Raw genomic sequence first — 12233 nt, forward strand, 5'->3', positions numbered from 1 at the left:
CCACAAACAGGCAATCAGATTTATTTCATGTCAATGCAAATTATTGATGTCAAAGACCACAAAGCTTACAAACTAGGTCACTGAGTAATTGTGTGTTAGGGTTAGAAAAAGTGGACGGAGCCGACATCAGCTAAATACATACCCGGGCAACGTCGGGCCACTGTAATGTATGGGTGTCAGCACACAGAGAGAATCTGATTATTGGAGATCTGCAGTATCGCCAACAATACAGATGTCACCTGATTATTGATGATCTGCAGAATCACCAATAATACAAGTGCGACTAACCTCTGGACACCTAACACAGTGAAATAAACAATAGCAACAGTAATAAAATCGCAAGATCGTGGAAAAGTCCACCACTCGGCGATTCCTCAGAGGTGTGGTTACCTCTGAATGGGAACCCCGTGTGTGAGATCCTCAGTCCAGGCAAAGAGAGGAATCTCGGCCTCTAGCAGTAATAGTCTGCTAGGGCAGGCGTCTCGGAGAGGCAAGCCTCGGAGATAGCCCTACAGTGGGAGACAATCCACTGAAGGGAGAAAGGTCAGGCGAGCAAAGGTTCGGCAACAGAGAAGGCGGCAACAGTACAGAAACAGAAGGCTGATTCAGAGTCGTTTAAACAGGCAGGGTCGGCAACTTGAATCAGATAGGCAGAAGTACAAGAGCGTTTAGAGTAAAGAGTAGTCAGGGATAGCCAGAGTCAAAACACAGGTAAATATACAATACAATCCTAATCTAAGGTGTGACGTCCTTGGTGACAACGCCTGGGAAACTGAGCTAAGGTCTGAGCGCTAACACGATGTGTATCACGACAGCAGACAATGAGCAAATGACATCTGTGGGCTTAAATGCAGAAGCCCTGTTCCACCAGCCCACCCAGGGGGCTGGAACTGAAGTCAGCATGTGATTGGCTGGCTGAGGTCAGCTGATCGCCGGATCAGCTGACCCGTCTTCTCAAACAATAAATATCCTGCCACCTCACGCACGTGCGCATGACCCTCAGCCTCTGAACATCAGAGAGGCCAGGTTCCCGGTCAGCGCACGCCCGCGCGCCGAAGTCCGCCGGCTGGGTAGCGGGACCCACCACCATACTATCAGCCGCGGCGGTGACAGCCCTGCTCTGTGCCAGCGGCTCCGTATGGCAGTCGGAAACCGCCGGCTGGGAAGCGGAGGCCGCCGCCATGCTGCCCTGCGCGGCAGCGGCTCCGCTATTCCTCATAGCCACCAGCTATATGTATATGTATGTGTATATACAGTGGCTTGCAAAAGTATTCAGCCCCCTTGCAGTTTTCCACATTTTGTCAAATAACTGCCACAAACATGAATCAATTTTATTGGAATTCCACATCAAAGACCAATACAAAGTGGTGTACACATGAGAAGTGGAACGAAAATCATACATGTTTCCAAACATTTTTTACAAACCAATAACTGCAAAGTGGTTTGTGCATAATTATTCGGCCCCCTTTGATCTGAGTGCAGTCAGTTGCCAATAGACATTGCCTGATGAGTGCTAATGACTAAATAGAGTGCACCTGTGTGTAATCTAATGTCAGTACAAATACACCTGCTCTGTGAGGGCCTCAGAGGTTGTCTAAGAGAATATTGGGAGCAACAACACCGTGAAGTCCAACGAACACACAAGACAGGTCAGGGATCAAGTTATTGAGAAATTTAAAGCAGGCTTAGGCTACAAAAAGATTTCCAAAGCCTTGAACATCCCACGGAACACTGTTCAAGCGATCATTCAGAAATGGAAGGAGTATGGCACAACTGTAAACCTACCAAGACAAGGCCATCCACCTAAACTCACAGGCCAAACAAGGAGAGCACTAATCAGAAATGCAGTCAAGAGGCCCATGGTGACTCTGGACGAGCTGCAGAGATCTACAGCTCAAGTTGGAGACTCTGTCCATAGGACAACTATTAGTCATGCACTGTACAAAGTTGGCCTTTATGGAAGAGTGGCAAGAAGAAAGGCATTGTTAACAGAAAGCATAAGAAGTCCCGTTTGCAGTTTGCCACAAGTCATGTGGGGGACACAGCAACCATGTTGAAGAAGGTGCTCTGGTCGGATGAGACCAAAATGGAACTTTTTGGCAAAAATGCAAAACGCTATGTGTGGCGGAAAACTAACACTGCACAACACTCTAAACACACCATCCCCACCGTCAAATATGGTGGTGGCAGCATCATGCTCGGGGGGTGCATCTCTTCAGCAGGGACATGGAAGCTGGTCAGAGTTGATGGGAAGATGGATGGAGCCAAATACAGGGCAAACTTGGAAGAAAATCTCCTGGAGACTGCAAAAGACTTGAGACTGGGTCCTGGGCGGAGGTTCACCTTCCAGCAGGACAATGACCCTAAACATAAAGCCAGGGCAACAATGGAATGGTTTAAAACAAAAAATATATATGTGTTAGAATGGCCCAGTCAAAGTCCAGATCTAAATCCAATCGAGAATCTGTGGCAAGATCTGAAAACCGCTGTTCACAAACGCTGTCCATCTAATCTGACTGAGCTGGAGCTGTTTTGCAAAGAAGAATGGGCAAGGATTTCAGTCTTTAGATGTGCAAAGCTGGTAGAGACATACCCTAAAAGACTGGCAGCTGTAATTGTAGCAAAAGGTGGTTCTACAAAGTATTTACTCAGGGGGCCGAATAATTACGCACACCTCACTTTGCAGTTATTTATTTGTAAAAAATGTTTGGAATAATGTATGATTTTCGATCCACTTCTCACATGTACACCACTTTGTATTGGTCTTTCATGTGGAATTCCAATAAAATTGATGCATGTTTGTGGCAGTAATGTGACAAAATGTGGAAAACTTCAAGGGGGCCAAATACTTTTGCAACCCACTGTGTATATATATATATATATATATATATATATATATATATATATGTGTGTGTGTGTATGTATGTGTGTATGTATGAATGTATGTATATGTATATGATGCGATATTTAGAGATTCAAAAAAAGCGAGCAGAGATGTGCTAATTTTTCTAGTCCAATGGATAGCAGAGCAACATAGAGGAATTAATGAACAAAGATCAGACTTAAGCCTGGTACACACCTTTAATTTTGATTGCCCAAACACTGACCAATTTTACCACCTGTATGTAGTAGCAAGTAGTGTGAGAGTTTACCTACACAATCTATTCATAGCATTTAAAATCTGTTGGCCCTCATACTACATGGAGGTGGCAAAATTGGCCAATGGAAAGGTGTGTACTAGGCTTTAACCTGGCCATATATTATATATGATAATCTATATAATAGATTGCTGCCTGATGAGGCAAAATGATCGATTTCTCTCTGAAAGGAATTCATTCAGGAAGGAACACACTGCACATCAATTTTCAATAGATTCTAGCATGGAATCCATCGAAAATCGATCAAACTGCAGCGTTGCACTGTCCAATACAGTGCAAAGTCAACAGTGCCACATTGTGTGCTCTCTGCTGGAAACACAATGCACAGCACCACTGCTGCCAACATATTTCCCCGCTTTGCCCATGGACTTACATTACTTCCACCACTGCTGCCTCGCAGCGTAAGTTCAATGGTAACACGCAGTTGACTTTGCGGAGGCTGATCGGGCGCCTCCGACGCGACATGTGTGCCGGGCCCCATTGCTTTGCATTGTCGTTGAGTTAACCTGGCAAAAGAGGGTAATGCAATGCATGCTTGTAAGGCAAGTATAAAAGGGGCCTGAGACTTTGTTTGATTGGAATCTAACTGGGAAATCAATAAGTGTAGGGTCATCTTTAGAAAAGGAGGTTCAGAAGTTGATTGAAAAGATTGAGACAAAGATACTGTAAAAAGTCTATCTCATTACATGCAAAGAACTAACTGCTTTTAGTACATATATCATATTTGTACAGGCCTGGAGTAAGAACACAGAGACACACACATGCGTGTCTAAAAGTGCTTTACTGAATTCATAGAGTAAAGTCTCAGCTTTATACACTTCATTGACAGAGTGTAACGATTGCGGAATTCTCTCCGTGGTCAGCGCCCAGGACGCGCGCTGACACTGCGGAAATCCTCCACAAGCGTATAATTTGAGAGAACCCAGCAAAAGGTGCAATGCACCTGTAGAGGGAAATTCCTGTCGGCAGATGGAGCTGTGGAGTGCAGAGGAACAGATCCTCTGCCCTGCCACAGACGCCAGACAGAAATTGTATGAAGGGAAGAACACAGGGCAAGGTAGCCCTTAAAGAGAGAATGAAGCGACAGAGGGTATGTGTGTCCACCAATCTAGTCGCTACCCAGCGACGACGAACACACAACCATGAAGAGCAGGCGAGAAGGCAATCGTAGGAGATGGCGATTGCTAACAGCGACACAAGACAGAATAAGCACAGAGGAGGAATGTATGTGTGTGCACCAATCTAGTTGCCAACCTGCGACGGTGGACACACAACAGAGGAAACAGAGTGAGAACGCAATCGCCTGAGAAGCGATTGCGAATGAGAATGAGAATGAGCAAAGGGACAGATTGTATGTGTGTGCACCAATCTAGTCGCCAACCCGCAACGGTGCATACACAACAGCAGGTATGAAGTAGGAACGCAATCGCGAGAGAGGCGATTGCCAGAGGTGACACAAGGCTACAGCAAGGCAGAGCACGAGAGTAGCAAAGGCACAGCAAATCATACAAAGAGAAGATAAGGAAAATAACAAACGCTAACTAAACACGAACACCGCACTCATTCGCAACAGCGAACGCGTTTGCATCGCGGTCTCCGCGTGTTAAGCACAACAGAGACAAGCACGCCTAACTAACCAACACAAGACAGACACGCTTGCTACACGGTTGCCTTACCGCAGGCACCAGCAGGCGTAGACAGACATACAAACGAACAACAGGAATGAGTCACACAGGAACCACTGCTCTTACTGTCAGAGCCAGTGCGAACCAAGAACGAGAAAGATCCACTGCTCTTCCGTCAGAGCAGTGTGATCCAAGCACACATAACAGACAGAAGGAGTAACCAGTCGCGACTGTAGCTAAGGTTAGCTCCAAGATACAGACCACAAGAATCCACCGCCTCTAACGCTAGGGCGAGTGCGATCCAGACAGACAGAACGATCTCCTGTCGAGTGTCGACCACCGCCCGCGACAGGACAATCGCAAGACAGAAGGGGTTACCGGTAGCAACCGCTGCTCCGGCTTACACTCCCAGACAGAACAAGGCAAACAGATAATACAGTCCTGACTGCTCCTAACAAGGATGCCTAGCGCAGTCCCAAGAATTACTCTAAGCTACTCTTAAACAATCCAACAGAGCAGGCTGACACTCCAGGAGTATGTTAACAAACTGTTATGACCAGCGAAGGTCTGTGATATCACAAGGTATTTATAGTACAAACCTCCAGAGGATGTGGCTAGGAAATTTGCATGACAAACGTATGCAAATTCCTCAGCAGCAGCAAGCTGCAAAACTGACAAAAGGTCTATTTTCGTGAGACCTGCAGAATGCAGACCTGAACAGTGGTCAAAAGGCTGCCTGCCTGCGCAGGCAGCCGAGCGGATCATCACACAGAGCTTACATTATATTATGTAACAGTTAAAAATACAGAAAGAAGAGCATTACCATAAACAGAAGACCACTACTCAGCTTCTCATTGTCACTATGGAGAATCAGCTGTCCTCTCAGGTTCTCCTGTCACCACAATGTATATATATATATCCTGTAGGAATTTACAACCTAGTTCCAAAATACAACTTCTTGGTTTGTGCAGAGAAGCTCTGACTATATAGAATAAATCTTAGCAGATAGGAAAATGTTATCACACAATAAATACTTGAACTTGAACAATAAATAAAGATGAACAATAAATGAAATACAGAAAACATAGAAAATGTAAGAAAATAGTTATCCATTACACAGATGTACCAAACCTTCCTCTCCAACGTACCCAGGCCACCAGAAGGGACACCTTCCAAGTCTCTCCCTGAGTATTCTAGTAGACCCCACCCCCTAATCTACATCACTTCCTTTTCCCTACATTTTCTCTGATTAGAACTTTGAACGAGGGGCATAACTAGAACACACCGAGCCCCCCTGCAAGAATCTGGATGCCCCCCCCCGGGGGGGCCCATTCAGGGCTGTTTTTGGGGGGCAGTAGGGGTCGCAGCATGAGGGGAGAGCATTGCACATCGGTGGGGAGAAAGGCAGTCCCCCCTCCCTCACCTCGGGCTCTCCCCTCTGCGCTCCCTTCCAGCAGCTGCTACTAGCAGCAGGCGGTGGCAGCAGCAATACATACCTCCATGCACCGCCGGAGGTCTCCCATCTGCAAGTGCTTCACATTACTTCCTGTTTAAACAGGAAGTAGTATGAAGCACTTACAGATCGGAGACCTGTAAGTGCCGCCGCCCGCTGCCAGTAATACATTCAGGAGGGGAGCGCAGCGGGGAGAGCCCCAGGTGAGGGAGGGGGGAACTGTCTTCCCTCCCCACCGATGTGCAATGCTCTTCCCTCATGCTGTGACCCCCTCTGCCCCCCAAAACGGCCCTGAGTGGGCCCCAGAACCCCCCTCCCGAGGATGCAGGGGCTGCATCCTCAATTGTTACGCCCCTGCTTTGAACACCTCATATTCTTCTGAGCTTCAAATTTTTCCAGTAAATAGCACCTAAAGCTCAGACTATTCTTCAGATCTATTGTTCAACGTGTGCATGGGAGGAGAAGTGCCTGGCATCTACAATAACATGAAACCTGCAGACAGCTTAGACCTGCACCTCAGTTTTGTCAGTTCAAAGTGAATTGATGATCTCATAATATACTACTGAATTTGTTATTCTGAATCCAGATTTAGTTATGGTGGCAATACCCTGGGCAATTTTACCCATCAATATCCCTCATATTTGGTCACACTGTAATCAAATCTGCTAGAAATCTATACCACAAACTAGATTTCAATCAGTAAGTTCAAGAAGCGGTTAAGCTGAATGTGTTTATAAGTATGAGCACTGTGTTCCCCTGTGACTCCAGTGTCCCACTGTGCTCCCTCTGTCATCTTCTTGTCCTTCCTCCGTGCCTCCTCCTGTCACCCTGTGCCCCCTATGTGCCTCCTCCTGTCACCCTGTGCCCCCTATGTGCCTCCTCCCGGGCCCAGTACCTTATGTGTTTCCTTCTATCCTCAGTACCACCTTATGTGCCTCCTCCTGTCCCCTGTACCACCTTGTGTGCCTCCTCCTGCCCCCTGTATCACCTTATGTGCCACCTCCTGTCCCCTTAACACCTTATGTGCCCCCTCCTGCCCCCTGTACCACCTTGTGTGCCTCATCCTATCCCCAATAACACCTTATGTGCCTCCTCCTGTCCCCTGTACCACCTTGTGTGCCTCCTCCTGTCCCCTGTACCACCTTATGTGCCTCCTCCTGTCCCCTGTACCACCTTATGTGCCTCTTCCTGTCCCCTGTACCACCTTATGTGCCTCCTCCTTTCCCCCGTACCACCTTATGTGCCTCCTCCTTTCCCCCTTACCACCTTATGTGCCTCCTCCTTTCCCCCGTACCACCTTATGTGCCTCCTCCTGTCCCCTGTACCACCTTATGTGCCTCTTCCTTTCCCCCGTACCATCTTATGTGTCTCCTCCTTTCCCCCGTACCACCTTGTGTGCCTCCTCCTATCCCCAATAACACCATATGTGCCTCCTCCTGTCCCCTGTACCACCTTGTGTGCCTCCTCCTGTCCCCTGTACCACCTTATGTGCCTCCTCCTGTCCCCTGTACCACCTTATGTGCCTCTTCCTGTCCCCTGTACCACCTTATGTGCCTCCTCCTTTCCCCCGTACCACCTTATGTGCCTCCTCCTTTCCCCCTTACCACCTTATGTGCCTCCTCCTTTCCCCCGTACCACCTTATGTGCCTCCTCCTGTCCCCTGTACCACCTTATGTGCCTCTTCCTTTCCCCCGTACCATCTTATGTGTCTCCTCCTTTCCCCCGTACCACCTTATGTGCCTCCTCCTTTCCCCCGTACCACCTTATGTGCCTCCTCCTGTCCCCCTGTACCACCTGATGTGCCTCCTCCTGTCTGCCCATACCACCTTATGCATCTCCTCCTGTCCCCTGTATGACTTTGTATGCCTCCTCCTGTCCCCCATAACACCTTATGTGCCTCCTCCTATCCCCAATACCACCTTATGTACCTCTATGTACCACCTTTTGTTGTTCCTCCAGTCCCCCGTAACATCTTATGTGCCTCCTCCTGACGCCCGTACCACTTTATGTGCCTCCTCCTGTCTCTGTTCCACCTTGTGTGCCTTCTCCTGTCTGTCTGTTCCCCTTCTCTGGCACCTCTTGTCTTTCTGTCCCCCTCAGTTTTTTTGTGTGTGTAAAATTAGACTTAACTTAATTCAATTGAAAGAATCAAAATTAAACTTGAATTTTGCTCTGTCAAGAGTCCAAGGATTAGCCCTAGTGGCTGCTGCCATTTACAGGGGGTGGGACTGGCTGCTGGAAGGCAGAAGAAGAGCTGTTTTAGCTTCTCTTGCGCTTCACAGATTGGTCTCGATTTATAAAGATCTGTGCAATAAAAAAATGAGGCTGTTAAAATACCGCATTCAGTATTTTAGACTTATTTAGAGGTGCGGACTTCAATTGACAAAAACCTGTTAGGTAACAGCAGAAGAGTGTGGAGTGTCTCTGTGTTGTTCCATGCTGTTCCATGCAGTGACGGCATCGGCATTACAATAGTAAGAGGCACCCCCAACATCCCTTTGGAATGTACATGTTTGGTATACTGCCTCTGCTCCCCCTGAATCTGTCCATTAGTCTTTCTTAACATTTTATTTTATTGCCACAGCTTAGATGAAATCCAAGAAACATTAAACATGCAATGCTTAGGTGATTTCCTCACTTGGGCCTCCGCATCTTCAAACGGGAACCTAATGGGTTAAACGTCTGAAGGGCCACAGGGGGATCCTCTTTTGTTCGGCAATCTCTCTGTCTCTCCTCCGCTGCCGGGGGGGGGGGGGGGGGGGGGGGGGTAGAAAAGCTTGTTCCTCCCGAGAAGCTATCGCATCCTATCAGCGTCCTATCAGATGCGGGATTTGCAGGAGACAGGGGCTGCTTCTGTTGGCTCTCTGCTCCTGTCAGTCATAGCTACTCCCTCTCTTCTTCTGTGAGTCATGGCTCAGCACAGTCTCCGCACTGTTTCCGACACACCAGAGCTGCCGGTAATCACCACATATGTTTCTGGGCTTTACTGCATGTTGTAGTCTTTATGAATTGACATTTACTGACATGTGTTGAGGTATTTGCCGCACAAGGCGGTAATTTACCTCACTGCTCAGTAATTTCAGCTTTTCATGCGGTAACAGCTTTTATGATAACACGTTACAGATAAAACCACAATAGTGCAGTTCCACCCCTGAATTAAATACCAACTTTACACACAAATAAATATGGGGCTTTAAATGAACAAATATAGTCTCTTTATTCTTCTTATCAACGTCTTCACAGTTGCGGACACACGGATAAACACAGTTTTCAGATTTCCAAATCACAAATAAAATGACTGCCTGACACGTGTTTCACGATCAAGGATAAGGTTCTCTTCCTTTTGTTCCTGTATCCTGCGATGCGTATGCACCTTGAGTGGTATGTAATATAAAGGCTTTCCATTGTGTGTGTTTTTTAACAGATGTACATGTATACTGTATGCCTCTGAAGAAGCGATCCTTGATCGTGAAACATGTGTCAGGCGGTCGTTTTATTTGTGATTTGGAAATCTGAAAACTGTGTTTATCCGTGTGTCCGCAACTGTGAAGACGTTGATAAGAAAAATAAAAAGACTATATTTGTTCATTTAAAACAGCTTTTATGAATTGACATTTTCCTAAATGCTCTGTAGAATCAGCTGTTTTCTGTATTACCCCATGTGGTGATGGTTTATGAATCGAGGCCATTGTGGGTTAAAGATTCCCCCCCGATCTGTCACCCTGATAACAGTTACTGGCTTACTTACTTACTTCTGCTTTATCTTTTACAGTTAGCCAAGTAATTGTATCCTGATTCAAAAGTTAACATGGCACAAAGCATACAGTACATGCAAAAAGATTGCCTGGAAAGTTTGGCGCCCAGAAATAGGTGATAGTAAAATATTGTAAAATTTACTGATAGTAACATTTTGCTACCATTTACAGCCAAACCTAACCTTCTTCTCACAAAGAACCATCCCTCTTCTGATGCCTAACCCTAGACTCCTCCTCTTTGATGCCTGACCTTGACCATCAGCACTACCAACCCCCCTTCCCCCCATGTATGCATAATCCCCCGTAGCAAGTGCCCACTATTTGTAGCTGCATTTTGCATAGGTCCCGCGCCTCCTTTATATTGGACGCCTATGGTGGTGTCCAGACTTTTGCAGCGCTTGTCCCCCTAATAGTGTCCCAGCAGCCTCTGTCTACTCACCAGTGGGCTGTGAGCTGCCTGTCTGCTCTCCTGTCCTCTCCAGCTCTTTTCCTGCAGATAGAATGTAACTTGTATCTGCTCCATCCTGCTGGCACACCGTCACCATCACACTGCGCATTCCGCTCATCTCAGATCTGCACAGCAAATAATGCTCAGAGATGTATAACCTGTGGGGCCAGGCAGAGATCTGTCAGTTAGAGTGACAGGAAGCTTATTACACCGCAGCACTAGTGTGCCCAGCCCCCTGTATATCCTGTAGATATTCAGATGAGTGGGTTGTGCTCGCTGGCTGCAGAATTGTGGCAGAGATACAAAGTTTGTGTGAAACTTTTGTTTACCGCAAGCCAAGTTTAATGAAGTACATAGCAATACAGGGAAGCATATTCCAGATATTACACGCGGTACAAAAACAGCCAAAGGAGAACTGGGAACAAGACTTGGCTAGCTGTTAGTAGCTATAAGAACAAAAACCAACAAACAAAAGTTGCTGCAGAAGCAGGCCCGTATTTACCTCACAGGAGACTACAGGCACAGATTATTATTATTGATTTATAAAGCGCCAACATTTTCTGTGTCGCTCTACAAAGTAAGAAACAAACATGGGTACAAAATAATACAGACAATGATATACACCAATATACAAAATACAGAGTTGGTACAAAATACAGAATCAGTACAAAGTACAGAATCGATAATAACCGTGACATAATTAGTATGAATAAATGTGTAACAAATTCCAAAACACAAAAGGGTGAGAGAGCCCTGCCCTTGCAAGCTTACAATCTAAAGGAATGGGGGGAGATGTCCTGGCACCTTAGACTTCTCTTTATATGAACCTACAAACCCATGGGCGTAGCAATCACCCCTGCGACCCAAAGGGGAGGAGGGGCCCAGAGACTTTGGGGGCCCCTCCTCCTTCCTCTCTCCAACCGCAAGTGCGGCCAATTATCAAGAAGACCTCCCCGTTCGCTCACAAAAACTGTCCCTTCCAATTCCTCTCGCCATGCTGAGTAGCGAGTAGCAGGAGCATCTAATTTTTTTCATGATTTTAGATGCTGCTTCACAGCAGAGCACTCTCTGTTGCCATTCGCTGGCTCCCAATCACATGACCCTCATGGGTTTCAGAGCCAAGGGGGACCCATGCTATCATTTTTGCAAGGGAGTCCTATTAAGTCTAGTTATTTACACCCCTGTACAAACCCCCACCGAACTGCACCGCAAGTGTGCTGGCTGTCACTTTTGCCTTACTTCCCTTGCCCATCACAGGTAGTTAAAGGTGCGCCTTAGTATTAGGTAGCCAGAGGTACACTCAATATTAAATAGCTAGAGGTGTCCTCAAGTATTAGGTAGCTAGAGAAACCTCAGTATTAAGTAGCTAGAGTTGCCCCTGACTGAAGGGAGATCTCGTCAGTGGAATGCCGAGAGCAGGGTGAGTAACCTCTCATTTATTGCAGATAACCAGAGGAAAAACAAACGTGCACCTTCCGTCCTTTGAAGTGTATATTTATTAGCAGCAAAACTTTTCCATCATATCAGATGTCTTACATGAGCCTTCTCGTTACCTGACCCATGCGTGGACTGTGGTGGTGGAGGAGGTGGGTGGCGGGTGAGGATGGCGGAGAGCGACGGCCGTTTCGTGTCACACCGGACACTTGGTCACGCTGTGACCGGAGATACCGCCGCGGAGACAAGCGGCATGGTGGCTATCTCCATGTATCAACCGGCGGCCTCTGCCGCGCAGTTACATGCTGGTGATCTGCCTGGTCCTTCTATTGCACATAGATTGAGGGCTACGCGCGCGCC

The 12233-nt window shown here is 47.0% G+C and overlaps 1 protein-coding gene across 1 annotated transcript in view; it reads right to left on the bottom strand.

The window, feature by feature from the left end:
• The window catches only part of LOC137534526 (zinc finger protein 11-like), a 33683-nt gene extending 23059 nt beyond the window's left edge, over positions 1 to 10624 (bottom strand). Inside the window, exon 1 of the mRNA XM_068256064.1 lies at positions 10431 to 10624. Within this exon, the coding sequence (XP_068112165.1) occupies positions 10431 to 10557 (127 nt within the window). The 5' untranslated portion in view covers positions 10558 to 10624. The remainder of the gene's footprint in view (positions 1 to 10430) is intronic.
• Between the last annotated feature and the right edge of the window lie 1609 nt (positions 10625 to 12233).

This window comes from Hyperolius riggenbachi, chromosome 10 (genome assembly GCF_040937935.1).
Source record: "Hyperolius riggenbachi isolate aHypRig1 chromosome 10, aHypRig1.pri, whole genome shotgun sequence".
In the NCBI taxonomy this organism is placed as follows: domain Eukaryota; kingdom Metazoa; phylum Chordata; class Amphibia; order Anura; family Hyperoliidae; genus Hyperolius; species Hyperolius riggenbachi.